This window comes from Pteropus medius, unplaced genomic scaffold (assembly GCF_902729225.1).
Source record: "Pteropus medius unplaced genomic scaffold, Ma_sr-lr_union100, whole genome shotgun sequence".
Taxonomy (NCBI): Eukaryota; Metazoa; Chordata; class Mammalia; order Chiroptera; family Pteropodidae; genus Pteropus; species Pteropus medius.
In genome coordinates, this window is record NW_024344240.1 from 8,082,548 (window position 1) to 8,101,664 (window position 19,117).

Below are 19,117 nucleotides of genomic sequence, written 5' to 3' on the forward strand. Positions count from 1 at the left end.
CCTTATTTGAAAGGGGTCTTTGCAGTTGTAGTTAGTTAAGGATCTTGAGATAAAAAGACCATCCTGAATTATTCATGTGGGCTCTAAATCCAATGATAAGTGTCCTCATAAGGCACAGAAGAGAGAGAAGCAATGTGACCATGGAGGCAGAGACTGGAATGATGTAGTCATGAGCTCAGGGATGCAAGCAGTCACCATAAGCTGGAAGAGGCAAGGAACAGATTTCCTTCCAGAGCCTCAGGAGAGAATGTGATCCTGCCGATATCTTCATTGCAGACTCTGGCCTCTAGAACTGAGAAAGAATAAATCTCTGAAAAAAAAAAATTTTTTTTTTGGCTTCCAGTTTGTGATAATTTGTTAGGAAACTAATATAGTCAGAACTCTTTTCCTTGTCTGAAGCAGTGTTTTTCAACATTTTCTTCATTATTGCCCAATCTTAAAGACAAAAATTAAACTGAAATTTAAAATTAAATTTCTCCCTAACAACAGAAATTAAATACTAAGGTATAAAATTTTGTCAGATAGGATTGAATTATTGTGGGCACAGAACATGGTAATACCTAAGGTCTTCCCCAATTCAAGACCTTTTTTGCTACCTTGGAGGCATTATTACTCCCTCATCCCCTAAGTCTTCATTGAGAATGCATGGTCTAGAAATACAGGAAATAATTAAAAAGGAGAAAATTCCTAGAAGAAGGAAGCATTGACAATATAGATAGAATCAGTGAAAATTTAGACTTATAATCTTTTTAGAATGCATATTTAGAGAAAAAGCTATCATAAGTCAGCAGGCAACTTCTTGGTCTACTTACATAAGTTGTCTGACAATGAGAATTATTAAAAATATTATATTGCAAGGGAACAGATGGCAAATGCAATGTGTTCTTTTTCCTTCATAGTTCTCCTCAGTGCCTAGCATCATATTCTGATTCTCTATCATCCACTGTACTCCAGTTGATTAATTCTGTCTTGGTAACCACATCACCTATGCCTGTTAGGAAAGAGTCTGTTTGGACATGGGCATGCCTATCTTGATTTGAGCCAGCGAGACAGGGGAAGGTTGGCGGAAGACTTCTGCACAAGAGGCTTTCCTGCTTTTAAGACCAAGTCATTGGAAGCCAACTTCTTTTGTCAGATGTAAATGAAAAAATGAGTAGACTTGATTGCTCTTGGCAACCACGAGGGAACTTTTTATGAAGATGACAGAGAAAAGATTCAGCAAGAATCTTAAGATTTTGATGACATTATGGAATGGCTGAGTCAACCAGCCCTGAAATTGATCCTAACTCTGTAGCACTCCTATTTTGTGAACTAATAAATTTCTTGTTATTTAAGCCAGTTTGAGCTGCATTATCAGTTACCTGCAGCTTAATAATAAATCTGAGTATATCAAGATACACAACACACATACATATATGTATAAATATAATGACACTTGGAAATGGGGACTATGGAAATAGTGCCTTTCAGAGTCATTATTGATAGTGGATGTGCACTAAATGTTAGCATGTTGATAGCAAAGTCCCTGATGCCACTGCTTCAATGTAGATCAATCTGGGCAAGAAGTAATATTTTGTTGTTCTTCATTCATTAATTTTATAAACAAATGATAGCTGAATGAAAATACCCTGGGATAAGTAAACTCTGAGGGTTGACTAAAGAAATATGACATATCCACCCTGGCATCTATCCTCAAATATGGAAAACGATGTCGCCATGCTCATGCTGAGTAGTGTGAGGTTCCTAAGTCACTCCTGACTAATGCAGTATCTGAAGATCCCCTTCTCTTTTACTGTGTGGGAAACAGATGTACTCTGGCTTTCTTGAGATCAGTACCCAGGGTTCTAGGACGTGTTCCATGGTGATTTTCACAGCTAGTTGAATGCTGATGTTCTTACTCTATTTTTTCTTGTTTCTTACCCTTTCCTTCTTACCGCTGAGGCTACAACATGCCTTAATGCACGAAGAGGTTATCAAGGGATCTATATTGCACTACAATGATCTACTACATGTCTTTCCTTCCCACAAGTCATTTTTTTCCTGAAGTTTGGCGTGGTTTCTGACACATAGTTGATGCTTAATGTAAGGCTTAGTAAATAAATTAAAGGTTTAAATTTTCTTCCTCCCCAACAATACTGTAAATGCTTTGAGATCTGAGACAATATCTTATTTGACATTGTATCCCCAGTACCTAACACAATCTGACACAGAAAATCTCCAAAATCTGTTAAATAAATGCACGAAGTGTATACCTATGTAAATTTGATATCAGATTAATATAAAAATATAGAGAAGTGTTTAAGGTTTGGATTAAGTAGCAATCGAATGATATAGATAGTAAAGGTTGTAGATAGATCTTGGGTGAGGATGACTACACAGAGGAGAGCCAGGAGGGCATTCCTGGTATAGGGAGAGAGGTGGAGAGGACACAAAACCCATCAAGTCTGATAAGCATGTGATAACAATTAGACTAGAACACAAGGAAAATAATAGGAGATAAGTTTTTTAAGGTGCTGGGCCCATCCTACAGGGGGCCTTGAATGCTAGATCAGGAAGTCTGAATTTTGTTCTACAGGCAATAGGGAGGCAGTGCATATTCTTCAGCAATGTTTGTGTCCTAATCTCTTCTTATAAGGACATCAGTCATACTGGATGAGGGCCCACCCTAATCATCTCTTTAAATACCCTACCTCCAAATATAGTCACAGTTTGAGCATTGGGATTTCAACATATGAATTTGGTGTGGGGGTAGGGGAACAATTTAGCCCATAACGATAACTATATAAGTCAATTTTATATCAGTGGTTTAATACGTTATTTCTACGTTTTTAATGTATTTTAACTCAGAATAAAAATAAATTCAATCTTTTTTTTAATCTGTTCTTAGTATCTGTATGCTTGACACATTGATATTGTTGCTTAGATACTTTCATATGCAATTTATAAGAAAGTTATTACAGAATAGATTTTTTTCACTATGTCCTCTCACCTTTACAATTCAGTAAGTTTAGAGATTTCAACAGAATACTTTAAATTGAACTACTTGATAGAGATCAAGTTTAATTTTTAGTTAATTCATCAAAATATGAAATTATATATGGTACTCTCACCCATTCTGGTTTATTTTCTCTACTCTGATCAAAAATATACACACATGACATGATGTATTTAGAATGATTCCTAGATCTACCAACGACATTTGACTCCTTTCTGTAAAATGGCATTAAAAAATTCATTTTCGTGTTATCTAAAATGTGATATTTAAAAGTACTTTGGAGATGAAGGCCTGCACTGGGGCCCTGAACAATGGGTCCCTTTCCACCACTGAGCTAACAGGATAATTGGAGGAGGTGTGTTCAGCGTAAGTAGGTTAAAGTCCCTGTTTATGTGAATGCCTCAGGGAAAAATGTCTGCCTGAATGAAGTGAAAGTTTTCTCTACTTGGTTTCCTTTAAAACCTGGCCCGTTAATAAATAAATTTAATTGATGGTGGTGACAAGTCATCTTTATAAATTTCTAAGGAGAAAATAGGCCAGATCTTAGCTCCTTGAAATATAAAAATAAATTAAAAGATTGGTTGTTGGAATTTAGTTGTGCCAAGCAAGTTAAATGAGTGGCTCTTCGATCATGCAAAAAGATAATTGTTAACTTTAGCTTTTAAAAAATTCTATAAAACTATAATTGTTCCCCAGTATTGCTCTGAAACTTCTGCCACCAAGGCCAGGAAAGGCCTCCTAGTTACTGGATAATTTAGGTCCTGTTCCCTTGACCTGGCGGTAGCATCTGATGTGGTAAGGCAGTCCCTCTGTTTTGAAACTCTCTCCTTGATGTTGTCAGCCTTCCATAGATTTTTTTCGCCCTCCTATCTATCTGGAAACTTCTTTTCATTATTCTTTTCCCTCTCTCTGATCCAGAAATGGTCATGTCCCTGGGGATTCTGCTTTCGGCCTCCTTTAATTTCCACCCTTTTGGCCAACTGCATCCATTCTGAAGACTTGAATTTTATCTTCCACACTGATAATACTCAAATCATATCTCCAGTCCAGATGTCCATCCTGAACTCTAGAAAGATTGATTTAATGGATTCCTTGCCATTTCTACCAGGTCATTCCATATGAATTTCCAATTCAACATGTCCCAATTATTAGCATCAATGGGTCTATTTTATTTAAACTTCCAGGGCAATCTCCAGAAGATAGAATCAGTTTTTCTCAAATATATTTTGCTAACCTCTTGATGCTGTAGGCATCAAGACAGAACAGGCTATGTCCTGATTTCAAACTGACTTACAGAAAGAAAGTTTACATGGATATTATAGAGGAAACTCTGGTCATTTAATATTTATGCCAATGTCATCCTGTATCAGCTTCATTCACATAGCAACTCAAATCCCATAATTAGGTTATTAACAGAAGTGATAAGAAGGAAAGATTTTGATATTTGGTTTTTCAGGTTTATGGTTCAAATTCTCATTTTTTCCTCAGAAATTCTTGACATTTCATGATTTATAACATTGTTGTTTACATTCCAGAATTCTGCATACATTCTTTGTCTTTAAGAAACCAACCATGACATGAATTGCAAGATTTCTTCCAAAATTAGAGATACATATTTTATATCTCAATAGTGGAAACTAGTTTCCTCATAAGTGTGGACTAAAAATAATGATGACACAGGAAAATGCAGGATGCTGTAGGAGGACCAAAAGAGACCATTTTAAGAAGAAACAAAATACATTTTGATGAAAGCTTAACTTGTCATTTAAGTCTTGGGCTAAAGAAAAGCAGGAAATACCTGGATGATTTAAAAAATAACATTAACTCTCAGCTTTTGAAAGTTTACTAGTATCTAATCAGTTTCTGCTTCTCTTTCTATGAACATTTTTTCTTTTATATTTGCTTTCAAAAAGAAACACAGGCTTTTGCTTCTGGCCAAGATAGAATGACTAGACAAATTTACCCTCTCAGCAAAAACAACTCAATAAGTTGACTAGGTATAAAAAACACTACTCAAGATATTGGATTTCAGTCATGAAGGGCAGTGATCCTCAAATGACAGAAAACAAATGAGGAGCCCCGTGGAAGCCTTAGCTTACTGCTTTGAGGAAGTTTTCAGGCTCTGGCTCAGGGAGGGAAGCCCAGGTGGAGACCAGTGGTCTCTTTCAGGTGAGGGGATGGAGTGGGGATCTGAAGAGGCCAAGGCAGGTACTGGAGTACTGCAGAGGAAGAGCTGCAGAGAGAGAGAACTTGGACATCAGAGGGTCCCCTTTGAGTGTTCAGTTGAGTGATGATCAGTGTATTCACATGAGAAGAGTTGAGGCAGGGGAAAGAACTATCCAACAGATTAAAGAAAATAACCCTTGGAGCTCACAAGGGGTTAGGGATAGCACTTGTAGTTAGAGGCTGAAGTGTGAACACGTACAGTTCACAGGGCATTGGGTATTTGGAACTCAGAAGGGTTTCGCATCGATACTAGAAAATATTAACCCTAGACCACACTGTTTTGGTCTTGCCTAACAAAGCTTTTAAGCAAGACCCAAAGGATCAAATTGTAGGTAACAAAATTCAAAAATATTTATAGGAATAAAAAAAATCCTAGCACCCAACAAGGTAAAATTCATCAGTTCTGGCATTTAATACAAAATTACCAGATGTGCAAAGAAGTAGGAATGTGTGACCCACAATGAGTAGGTAAACCAATCCATCAAAATTGATCCCAAAATGACACTGATGTTTGCATTAGTAGACAAGGACATTAAAAGAGTTATTATAACTGTATTCCATGTATCCAAGAGGCTAAAGGAAAGGTGAAACATATTAAGTAGACATACAGAAGATATAAAAAGACCCAAATAGAACTTTTAGAGATGAAAAATTCACTTGATGGACTTACTGGCAGATTAGACATTGCAGAAGGAAACATTAGTAAACTTAAAAACATAGCAAGAGAAATTTATCCAATTTAAAACACACACACACACACACACACATACACACACACACTCACACTCACACACACTCCTGAAAAATCAAATAGAGCATTAGTGAGCTGTGGGGCAACTTCAAGCAAATTAATGTACACGAATTTAGAGTTTCCAATGGACAGGACATAAAAATACTTCAAGAAATAATGACCAAAAATTTTCCACATTTAATGAAAACTATAAATTTTCAGATGCGAGAATCTCAATGAACCCAAAGACCAAGAAACGTAAAGAAAATGACACTAAGTCACATCATAATCAGTGTTAAAGAGAAAATCTTTAAAAGAGAAAATAAGACACATTAATAAGAAAAAAATCAAAGCTCAGGATAACAGCAGATTTCTCATCAGGAATAATGTAACTATAAGACAGAGAATAAACTAAGAGAAAAAAAAAACTATGAAGCTAGAATTGAAGTACTGGGGAAAAAAATACTGTAAATTAGAATAATTTACCCAGTGAAAACAGCATTCAAAAATGAAGGCAAAATAAAGTCATTTTCAGATATTCAAATGCTATAAGAATTACTCACCAGCAGATCTGAACCATGAGAAATGTTAAGTGAAGTCCTTCAGGCAGAAGAAAAATGATAACCAAATCCCCAAATCTAGATATACACAAAAGAATGAAGAACACTGGAAGTGATAACTCTGAGAATAAATACAAAGACTTTAAAAATTATTTAATTCTCATTAAGAGATTGTTTCAAGCAAAAACAATAACAATGCATTCTGTGTTTTATAAAATACGTTATGAAGGAAATAGTAAATATCAGAGTGGAAATCAGTGAAATAGAAAACATATCAAATGGAGAAAATCAATGAAACTAAAAGCTGGTTCCTTGAGATCAAGAAAATCGATAAGCCTCTAGCAAGGAGAAAAAAAAACGTGATTTGACACTACTAATTAATCATACAGTCATGCTCTACTTAACAATGGGGATACGTTCTGAGAAATGTGTCATAAAGCGATTTTCTTGTTGTGTGAACATCACGAAATATACTTACACAAACTTAGATGGTATAGCTATACTTTTATATGACTGGCAGCACGGTAGGTTTGTTTACACCAACATCGCCACAAACACATGAGTAATATGTTGCACTATGACATTATGATGGCTATGATATAACTAGGTGATAGGAATTTTCAGCTCCATCATAATCTTATGGGACCACCGTCGTTGACAGAGATGTCATTATGCAATGCATGACACTATCAGCAATGAGAAAGATAATTTCAGCACCAATTCTACAGATATCAAATTAATAATAGGGTATATTGGGAACAATCTTATTCTAATAAATTAGACAATTTAAATGAAATGGATAGATTCTTTGAAAGACAAACTATCAAAGTTCACTTAAAAATAAATACATTAACTAAATAACCTCCCTCCAAAACCCCTCAAGACCTCAAACTGATGAGTTCTATCTTCAATTTTTAACCATCAAAAGTAGTACATGTTGATTAAAATGCATGCAAACTATACAGAAGTGTTTAAAGTAAAAATTGAAAGTCAGCATATTACAACTCCCCAGTTACCATTGTTTAAAAGCATTTTGATGTGTCAGAATAGAATTTATTTACACACAGACACACATATAAACGTTTATTCAGTTAAATGAAGGAAGTAATATGTACGTTATCTGAGCTTTCTTTTCTCGCTTAATATTTCTTCCTGTGTCAGAATTCAAAGCTCTGTATTACTTTTAAAAAATAGTTGTGTAATACTTCAACATCTGATATTGTATTATTTTCTCCATTCCTCTGTTGGACTAAATTTGGGTTGTGCTACAGACTGAATATTTGTGTTCATTCAAAAGGCATATGAATGTCTACGGCCACGCTACCTGTCTGATCTTGGAGACTAAGCAGGGTCGGGCCTGGTTAGTACTTGGATGGGAGACCACCTAGGAAGACCAGGTGCTGTAGGCATAGAAAAAAAAAAAAGGTATATGAAGAAGCCCCAATGCTCAATATAACTATTCTGGAGATAAAGCTTGTATAGAAATAATTAAAGTTAACTGAGATCATGAGGGTGGAGCTCTATCAGAATTAATGTCTTTATAAGACAGGAGAAAGCTCTTCTGTGAGCTCCCTCTCTCTACCATGTGACACAGGGAGAGGGTGACCATCTGCAAGCCAGAAAGAGAGCCATCACCGTGAACTGAAACGGCCAGCACTTTGATACCTTGGATTTTCAGTCTCCAGAAGTATGAGAAATAAATTCCTGTTTTTATCCCCTGGTCTATGGTGTTTTGTTATGACAGCCTAAACTGAGAAATACAGATCATGTTCTATTATTTTTATTATTAATATTTTTGCTATATAAAAAATATCGCACTAAAAATTCTTGTACACTTATCTTTGCACATTCATGCTAATAGCAGCAGAGATTCCTGGAAGTCTGATTACTTGGTTATGGAGTGTGCTGTTGGGTAGATATTTATACTATTTTTTTGGCAGTCCCCAGCTTTATGTTCAGATGCTTTTATAAGGTTGTCATTCTGTAATAGTAAGGACATGTCCACACCACAGCCTGAAATCTGCCTTTATATTTGGAATGACAAATTAATCAGGTAGAGACAGTCATCTATCAACTTTCTCTACAGGAGCACTACTGACATTTTCAGCTGGAAAATGCCTGTGTGAGGTACTGTGCTGGTGTCTTTACCCAACACTTATTATTTCTAGTCTCTGGGCACCAAATGCCAGGAGCACTCTATCCCTAGTTATTGCAATAATCTCAAAAGTTCCACACAGTTTCAAGACCCCTGAGGGAGTAACTTCCCCACTTCCAGAGCCTCTGAAACATCTATTAAGTTTAAAATATTATAGTTAAAGGGAATAGTTTTAAGACCTATAGCTTTGTTACCAATGAGTTATTTTACTAAACTATCATTGAGGTTAGTACCTGCAATCTTTTTTTGATTCTATTTCCACTTTGACTCTAATTCCAACTATTTTTTGGTAAGCAAGTTCATTATCAATTTAGGTTAGAGATTCACATATAAACTCTACCCACAGCATTAATTTTATTTAAAAAATTTTAATAAATAGAACAATATAAGAGATTTCTATGTATCCATTACTCAAATTTAAAAAGGTCAACATTTTGCATTAGAGTTCTTTCAAAAGTGTTACTTTAGAACTATAACGGATACCACGTAAGGCCCCTTTGTATCTTTACTCAATTACTTATGTGAAATTAGTGTTTATCTTTCTCTCTGTTAAAGGCGAGTGAAAGGCAATCTATTTAAAAGCACTAAATTAAACTTTTCAAATTTAAGATAAATGAGTTTCGGCCTAGTTCTCTGCCTCTGGCGGGAGACCTCGGACTAGAGAGGGCTCGCAGGGTTTCGGTGTCCCCACGTGCCCGCCCCCCGGCTCTGCCCTCCCTTCCTACCCGCCAGCCGGGGCTGGAGCTCAGCGCTACTCGGAGGCTCCTGTGTTGCAGGTCGTCCGGACTCTTAACTCCGGGATCCACACAACTCCCTCCAAAGCGCAACGCCCCTCCTCTGGCTGCTTTGAACCCTCCCGGCTTCCGCCTTCCGGGCGGTCACAAGGCTCTGGTCACGTGACCCGCTCTTCTGTCATTCTACTGCGGCTGCTCGGCTTCCTTCTACCTGAGCAGCCCTCGACGTGTCCTTGGTGCTGGACCCTCATCACGTTACGGCGTCTGAGTCTCCCGCCGCCTCCTAGGCCTCCGGACAGGAGCGACTGTGACTCCGCGCCTCAGCCCGGCGGTGGCCCTGACGCCGCGGACTGCCTCCTCCTCCCAGCCGCCTTTGGGTGCGTTGTAGGGTCCTCAGGGTTCGCGAAGTAAGGCCACATTCAGGTCGTTCCGTTTCGGGCACTGCCCAAGTGAGGTGAGCCCTGCGGTTTATCCACCTTCCCTGGTGCGGGCCGGTTTCTCGCAGCCCAGGCCCCTCCTATCCTCTTGTTCTGGGTTCCCAGATTTCTTTCTTTTCAGGCCTCAACTAGATTTACGAAACTGTAGAACCTTCCCCGCTGGGTCAAGGAACGTGAGGGGCGGCGGGCGGAGGACAGATAACATACTTCCCTACGGTTGGGCCTTGGCCCCGGCCTCCTGGAGGTTCGAGTTGTTCAGAGACCTAAATGACAGCACTGAGGCACCTTCAGCTACCCCAAGAGGGGCGCTGGGGCTGAGCCTGCTTGGTTCTAGGGTTCCAGCTTGGCCTGGATGGAGCCAGTTTCTACTTGGGCCCTGCCAGTCCACCTTGCTCTTGTTTAGGCAGCAATTCTCCGATGCAGAGATTAAGTTTCAAACTGACTAAGGTCATTGGGGTCTTGGAATAGAATTTTAGCTTCTTTGTGGCCGTAACCATGAATTTATATTTTATGGAAAGGAACCTCTGTATTTTGTGTCGTGTTAAAATCAGGCTTAAACGTTTATCTGTTAGTTTAGTAGTGAGAATTACTTAAATCTCTTTTGCTAGCTTCTTGTCATCAAGCTAGACACCCATTGTTGGCTGTACCTAAATTGTAGTTGGTATTTGTTCCAAAAATTTCTCCTAAAATTGATTTAGAAAATACTATGAACTTTGGTTGAAAAAAGAAAACTCTGTCTTCTAAGAAATTACATTCTCAATTTGGCTATTTTTATTTGAATGAATACTTTTAGAAAGACCTATAGGTTTTTAAAATGTCACTTCAAAATGATGCTTAGTAAATGTAAGTAAAATAATTGGTTCTCTCTGTACCATACAGGTTCTTATTTTTTTGTCAGAAGAGGAAAGTTGATTCCAATTGTATACATTTAAAATACTTTCCTATTTTGTATGCCAATTCCATTTAAGCATGATTTCTGATGTTAGTATCTTAAATAGTTACTTTAAAAAATATTACTGCAATATTGTGCCAATAATTAAAAAACATTTCCTGGAAGAGTAAAGACCTATAGAGAACACTTTTATGGAGCAGTACATAATTGGGCAAGATTTGAAATATAATGATTTTAATATTTAATATTTAGGATATTTAATATTTGAGTTGAATGCCTGGGGAGATTAAGGTAGTAATGATGATATTATTAATGATAGTTAGTAGTAAAAAATAACACCTGGTATTCTGGTTTTACCTTGCATCAAAACTGAAGATCTGTTGGAAAACATTCAAGATCATAAAATTTAAATGACTAAAATGGATATCCGGGGTGCTGTGGATGCTGCTGTACCAACCAACATTATTGCTGCCAAGGCTGCAGAAGTTCGGGCGAACAAAGTGAACTGGCAGTCCTATCTTCAGTAAGTACTGATTGGCTGTGAATCATGTGTAATCATGTGCTTTTGCATCACACTTTTTCATGGTCATGCTTCTATGAGAGAAATACTAAAAAATACTAAAAAATGTGGAAGAAAATTCTTCCTTCTTAGAATAATTAGCTGTTGTAGGGAGATAGTATAGTGTGGTGAAAACAGCTTGAGGCTCTCGTGAAGAGGCAGAGCTCGTCTTAGCACTTTTGACTTTTGCTGTCTGGAAAGTTGTGCTTTTTGAGTGAGTGGGAAACATGAGAGGAGTGTTAATGGGCTGAGAAGGGAGGAAGAGGATAATGTGCAGAGCCTGCCACAGGCTCCGTGTGCCTTGGTGATCAGTGTGCGGACAGATGATTTTGCAGACTGGCTCATACAACTAGTAAAAAGTGTAGAAATCTGAGATCAAGACCTGGGCTTGCATTCTGGTTCTGTCTACTAGTTTAGTGATCTTAGGCAAATCCCTTAACTCCTCTGAGCTTTATTAAAGTAAATAAAATGGAGATACATATCCACAGGGTTTTTGTTGAGCTAATGTATTTAAAGTATTAGCACAGTTGAATATAAGCATTAATACATCGAATACACTCAATAAATTTCAGTTTTTTCCCCCTTCCTTCTTGTATATATTAAGATTTAGCATACTGGTGTGTATTTATCTGTAACGTAAGTGTTCACTTATTCTTGACAATATTTTATCATATTGACTTTGCTTCACAGTTGTTTATTTTGGTGTATTCATAGCAGTGAATTATTAAGGAAATTCAATTCAGATTTGCACATACATTTTGAAAACAAATGGAGGAATGTTTAGTTTTGTGTCTAGCAGTTTTGTTGTAAAAGGGCTTTGCAGTATATAAAAATGATTCATTGTTTCTGTTAATTTCATCACTCTTCAAACATTTATTGACTGTCTGCCAAGTTTGAAGCTTTTTCCAGGCTTTGGGGCTACGAAAAGATAAAGTCATAATCTAGTAGGGAAGTCTGGTATCTAAACAGATTATTTTAATTCAGTATGTTACCTGATAATAGAAAAGTGCGCAGAGAATGATGAGTGCACAGAAAAGGGGTAGTTCTTCCTACCCCCAGGAAGTTTTCATGAAGGGGATGTTCAAAGGTAGGGAATTAAAAACAGCATGCTAGGTGGGGACTAGTAGATGTTTTGGAGGCAGGCCAGGGGAAGAGCAGAGGCTGGAGAGGCAGCAAGGAGCCAATGGGCCCAGTGTGCCATCGGAAGGAGTTTGGACTTGATCCTGTCAGTCATTGCTTTTTAAACTGATTATTTCTTTTTCTGAATAAAATTATTAGGTGAGATTGGTTAATAAAATCAAATAGGTTTCAAGAGTACAATTCAATAATTCAAACTGATTCTTAAGCTGTGAAACCCATAGGTGAAGTCTAATAAGGAATCTCAGCGTATAAAACAGATGGAAATGACAGTTGAATGGAGGTGGGAGTGTACATCTCAGAGCTTTTGTTTGAGACCATTCATCATCCTCATTAGGGTTCTAAGAAGCATTAAAAAAAAACACTTTACTGACATAAACCTGTACATAATTAAGGAATACAACTTGATGAATTGGGAGATAAGTATATACTCATGAAACCATCACCACAATCAATGCCTTAAACTTATCCGTAACTTCCAAAGATTTTCTCTCACCGTCTTTATTTTATTTTACTTTATTTTGTGATAAGAACACAACATAAGATCTATCCCGTTAGCAAAATTTTAAGTGTGCAACATGATATTGTTAACTATAGGCACTGTGACATACAAATACTGTAGGATTTTCACCTCGTATAAGTGAAACTTTATATCCTTTGACTAATACCTCCCCATTTCTCCCTCCCTCCAGCCCCTGGCAACCACCATTCTACTCTCTGCTTCTATGATTTTGACTATTTTAGATTCTTCTTATAAGTAGGATCATGTAGTGTTTGTTCTTCTGTGTCTGGCTTATTTTACTTAGCATAATGTCCTCCAGTTTTTACTTATGTTGTTGCAAATGACAAGATTTCTCTCTTTTTTTTTTTTTAAGACTGAATAGTATTCCATTGTACGTAAATACCACATTTCTTTACATTCATCCACCCATCCACACTTAGGTTGTTTCCATATCGTGGCTATTGTGAATAAAGCGGCTACGAATGTGGAATGCAGATATCTCTCTGAGGTCCTGATTTCATTTCCTTTGGATTTATACCCAGAAGTGGGATTGCTGTATCATAAGGTAGTTCTATTTTTAATTTTTTGAGGAACCTCCGTACTGTTTTCCATAGTGACTGTACCAATTTATATTCCCATTGATTCCCATCAGCAGCACACAAGTAGTCCCTTTTCTCCACAGCTTCAAAAATATTTGGTATCTTTTTTTTTTTTTTTGATAAGCAACCTAACAGGTGCGAGGTGATAGCTCATTGTGGTTTTGATTTGCATTTTCTTGATGATTAGTGATGTTGAGCATATTTTCATGTACCTGTTGACCATTTGTTTCTTTGGAAAATGTATTTTCAGATCCTCTGCCCATTTTTTAATCAGCTTGTTTATTTTTGTCGTTGTTGAGTTGCATGAGTTCTTTATATATTGTGGATATTAACTCCTTATCAGAGATATCGTTTGCACATATTTTCTCCCACTAGATAGGATGCCTTTTCATTTTGCTTATTGTTTCTTTTGCTGTGCAGGAGCTTTTTAGTTTGATGTAGTCCCACTGGTTGATTTTCACTTTTGTTGTCTGTGCTTTTGTTGTCATGTCTAAGAAATCATTGCCTAGGCCAATGTCAAGAAACTTTCTCCCTATATTTTATTCTAGGAGTTTTGCAGGGTCAGATCTTATATTTTTCATTAATCCATTTCGAGTCAGTTTTTATGTATGATGTCAGATAAGGGTCTAATTTTATTCTTTTGCATATGGCTTTACAGTTCTCCCAAACCTATTTATTCAAGAGACTATCTTTTCCCCATTGTGTATTCTTGGCATTGTTGTTGAAGATCAGTTGACCATGTATGTAGAGGTTTATTACTGGGCCCAAGGAGCACAGTTTTAAAATCACTGTTGTCAGTATTAGAAACAACTGTAGTTTGTCAAGTTGGACATAGATGATCAAATTTATCTTTTGGTTGGATTGTTCTACTGACAATGTAGAGGGTAGATTTGTGGGTAATAAACCTAGAGCTAGGGAGAGGCTGTGGCAGTATTCAGGTTGTTGGAATACATAGATTTGGATAGATCTGAGAGAGTCTTAATATGGATTTGATGTGTGAGGGTGAAAAAGAATCTAGTATGATTTCTCTGAAGGGAATGGGTTACCGTGGGCCACTGACTCCAGGGCAGCAGGTGGGACTTTCTGATGTTTTCTTTGTTCATCTCTATCTGTATGATTGTTTAAATCTTCTACGAAATTAGGATTTTGAGCTACGTTTTCTAATTTTAGTCCAGAGTGCATTTAGACTAGAGCACAAGGAGTTTCATGTTTATAAAGCCTGATTCTGTTTATAACCTAAATAGAATAATATTGTTATTGTTCGTAAAGCACTGGCTGACTGGCAGAAGTTGCCTAGCATTGGCATTTGGAACATTTTTAGGTTCTATGGAGATTTTTGGTTCCCCCCCCCTCTTTAATTCCCACCCCCACCTCCACTTCCACGCCTGACCTACGGATGTCGCTGTCTCCCCCTTAAGAGCTGGATCTCTGAAGGCAGGGTGTCTCCTCCCACACGCTCGCGTCATGCACCTGGGGCCTGGCGCACCCGGAGTATGGTCCGTGGCTCCACTTGGGGCATGAACCCAGGACCTTCTGCGTGAAAAGCAAACGTGCTGACTGCTACACTATGGAGCCACCCCTGCATGGAGGTTTTTAATTGCTTTCCATTCTGTTTCTCGTGTTCTAAGGCCTCTATACTATATGTCATATTCTTCTTTCCTCTTATTTCTGTCCTTTATTCTGTTGTCCATCTCATGAACTCCTCAGTTTGTCTATGCTTTAATGTTCACCATGTGTGCCTGCTGTTGAGATGATCAGTGTGAGGACACTAGTGGGCGTGGAATGTACCTCCTCTAGAAGTGTTTCAGATTGTTAGGGGTTGGACTCTATACGTCAATTATCAGTGAATCTTATATCACATTATATTCTGATAAAATAAAACCTGTGGAAGAGTTCCCCAGCATCTAAAGGCTAATAATGCTTTATCCCTCACAAATGAACATGTTATTATGAAAATACGGTGTTTTAAAAATATATTTTTATATTTGATTAAACTTTTTCTTAATTCACCAAGAATCAAAAAATACCATCCTTCTCTTTGAGTTTAAAGTTTAATGAGAAAACAAATCTTTAACTAAAAAATTAAATAAGTTCCAGTAAGAGTTAAATGGAGATGTATGCAAAGTTTTCTCAGATAACAAAAGGAAGGCACAAATAATTACCTGGGAGCTTTGGGGACTCTTCCCAGAGCACATAAAGGTACTTGTAGGAGTTGTCTCAGCAGAGGAGCTGGGGGAAACTCCTGAAGGAAACTCCAGGCGGGGAATGAGACTTAGAAGAACACCAGTGCTTTGGGGGCTTCACATAGTTTGTGGCTCCCTGCAGGCGGTTGCAGGCCAATTTGCAGCACCTTCATTCACCAGTTTTGTGGGCCAAAACCCTAGGAGCCATCTTGACTCTTCTCTTTCCCTCATGGTCCACATGCATACAGTCCATTAACAGATTCTTTTAGCTGTATATCCCAAACATCCTGGATCTGACCACATTCCTCTAGTTGCACTGCTTCTACCCTAGCGCAGGCTGTCATCATCTCTCACGTGCCCTCTTGTTAGAGCCTCTTGCCCGATAGCTGTGTTAACACTTCTCCCAAAGCAGCAATTCTTACATAGCTGTGAGAGTCATTTCAGATAATACGAATCAGATCATGCTGTACTGCTCACAGCCCTCTAGCCACTCTGCTGTTCTTGCTCTTTTTCACGTAGCAAGCTTATTACTGCCTCAAGGTCTTTGGGCTTATACTTCTGCCTCTCCGGAAGTTCTTCCCCCAGATCACTGGGCTCATTCATGCCATTCAGGTAGCTGTGTAGGTGACCTCAGAAAAGCCCTCTCTGAAATCTAACTAAAATATCTCCTTTTCTCTGTCGTGACTTTCTAGCTCCTTACCCAGCCTCTGTTTTTTTTTTTCATAGCATTTACAATGCTGGCATTATGATGGTGTGTGGTATGTGTGTGAGGCGCACATGTGCACGCGTGCGTGTGTGTGTATTTTTAAAAAGTATTTATTTTTGTGTTTGTGTATTTGCCCCACTGGAATGCGAGCTGAAAGATAAATGTCTAAATAATTGTATGTTGCCTGTACTTAAAGGTGCCTGGCACATAGTAAGCTGACGATTAATATTGGCTGATAAAATCACAAATGAGTAGAGTACTCTTTGGGAAGTGGTGGAGATGAGTGTTTGGAAAAGGAAGTAACGTACTTGGTACATAACAGACTGTTTCACATTATTTTCATAGTGATACTATGACATTTTTCTAGTCTCATTTTAAAGATGAGTAGATAGCTATTCAGATAGGATAAGTAACATGTACATACTCATATAGGTTTTGCTTACTCAATTGATTAAAAGGATTTTTATTGAATTCTTCTGCCTAAGTGCTAGGTAGAACTGCCATTCAAATTCTCAGTCTGATACGAAAGGAGTAATCTGATCAGATGTGTGCTTGAGAAAGCTGCTGGGTAGTACGTAAGAGAGATGTGGAGGAAGGCTGGACTGGAAGCAGGGGACGCGTTGGACTGTTGCCATACTCCAGAGGCGGGGAAGTCAAGAGGAGAGTGATATTAGGTATGAGAATCATTAGCCTTGGTGCCTGATTGGGTTTGGGTTGTTAGAGAAGAGACCAGAGTCACTAACCTGCTAGATTACAGAACCTTCAAAGGAAGACCCAGACAGAAAAGAATTTAAACAAGAACAATAAAAGAGGTTTCTTACAACAAATGTAAAGAAGTTTGACTTCAGAAGGAATGGCTTGCCAAATAAAACAGTAATTAGTTATTTATTTTTATTTTTTTATTTACATTTATTTATTTATTTAACATTTTATTTCTTTTTCCCCTCCCCCTTCCCCCTCCCTTCTGGTAGCCACTAGTCCATTGTCCATGTCAATGAGTCCCTGTTTGTAAAACAGTAATTATTTAAATGGAGAAGAAAGCTGTAAAATTCCAAGATTACCAGGTATAATCTTCATCATACACTTTCTCAGTGGTAGAAAAACTGCATTTTTTTTTCACATGATTATCCTATTTACAACGGTTATGACATGCTTTTTTTACTCATTAGCACAACAAAATTTGGAGGTAAAATTGTTTTAGCGAGGGAGTTCCGGTTTATGAAAAAAGATTTCATTCATTTTGGGACCCAGACTAGACAGGATGACCTTGTTTTCTTGGTCTGTTCCAGGGTGCAGAGTGCATTTTGTCCTTACTGGTGTGTGACACATTTAGTCACAATGGCAACTGGGCAAAGTGTCTTTTTTTTGCTGCCTTCTTCCCATTTCCCAGGCTGGGGATGGAGTGCACGTGGGGATATACGTTAATGATCTCAGTTTTGCCCTTGTAGGGTCTGGAGTGCCTCTGTGATCTGTGGGAGGACAGGTTCAATACACACATGTGAGTGGGGGCTGCTGGAGGCTGACCCAGAGGACAGACTGTGAGCCAGCTCAGAGCGTAGAGGGGAGCTCTTGGGGAGAATCCATGGGATGTGAGATGAAGAGACCCTCCCACAGAGCCAGACCACAGTGTAGGAGATGAGCAGTCTGTGAAGAGGACTGAAGAGGAGTGGCCTGAGGAGGATGAAAAGAGCCAAGAACCTAAGGAAGAGAGTGTCAGGAAGTGGGCACGCTGGCACTTGCCTTGGAGATCTAGAAACACATGGACTGAACGTTCTCCTTTGGGTTGGTAAGGAAGGGCTTGTTGGAAAATCAATGCATGAGAATAGTTTTTTAAAAAGCTGTGTTAAATAAAGGAGCATATATGAAAACAAAGTTACAGTGCTTAAAACTGCGGAACTGATGGAAGAAAGACAGAACAATGGATTACAAAGTCCAGAGGCAAATTAAAATTATATAAAATAGTGTGTAGTAACAGTGTAAATAAAACCAAGAAGGGATAAAGTAAAACACTGAGATTTTAAATACATAAAAGTCAGGATCTTTGGAGGAGCATGGGGTTGTGGGTAGGGCTCGCAGGAAATATGAGAGTTCAGCTCCTTTGTCTTGGGAAGGGGACAGTTCTGATCACCTCACCTTCCCACACTCTCCTGTGTGCTTCGGGAAACCTGTCCTCTTCAGGATTTTGCCTCAACCCCACCTAGGCTCTTCGCTTCTATATCCTGTGTTCCCCACTCCATCCCTGGTCTGTCTTGGGAGCATTTCCTCATAGATCATCTGCACATAATCTCATCTCAAGGTCGGCTGCCACTGAGAACCCAGCCCATGACAGCTCTGAAAAAGGACCACTTCTCTAATTATGCATCTTGGGAAACCTGTTTCAAATTCGATGTTTCCCTGGTTGGGTTTTGTGGAACACTAGTCCCTCAACTGACTCTGGGGGCAGGGGATCTGAAGGGCAGCTTTTTAAACTACTTAGTTAAAAAAATATATTGGTGTTGTTTGAATGATGAAGCATATTACACAAAATTTTTCTTTATTTTCAACGTGTTTTTACTCCATGCTTATACACACCAAGTGCTTGTTCTTGTGTTTTCTGATAATCACTCAGTGGAGTGGGGCAGGTAGTATTATAATTGCCTTTTTACTGGTGTGGAAAATAGTGGTCAAAGGGATAGTGACATGTCAAAGTTTCACAACTGGAG

At 38.3% G+C, this 19,117-nt stretch overlaps 1 protein-coding gene and 1 non-coding gene across 7 annotated transcripts in view; one reads left to right on the top strand and one right to left on the bottom strand.

The window, feature by feature from the left end:
- The first annotated feature begins 9,547 nt into the window (after positions 1–9,547).
- Positions 9,548–19,117, top strand: part of ATP6V1H (ATPase H+ transporting V1 subunit H) — a 116,966-nt gene continuing 107,396 nt past the window's right edge. For 2 of the 6 annotated variants that reach the window (XM_039868944.1, XM_039868942.1), the window contains exons 1-2: positions 9,549–9,854; positions 11,105–11,252. In XM_039868944.1, the coding sequence (XP_039724878.1) occupies positions 11,140–11,252 (113 nt within the window). In that variant the 5' untranslated portion in view covers positions 9,549–9,854; positions 11,105–11,139. Of the gene's footprint in view, positions 9,855–11,104; positions 11,253–19,117 lie in introns of all 6 variants that reach the window. The other 4 variants (XM_039868940.1, XM_039868939.1, XM_039868938.1 and 1 more) reach the window with 4 other exon arrangements.
- Positions 15,028–15,101, bottom strand: TRNAE-UUC (transfer RNA glutamic acid (anticodon UUC)). The gene has a single exon. It is a non-coding gene; the product is annotated as a tRNA-Glu (tRNA).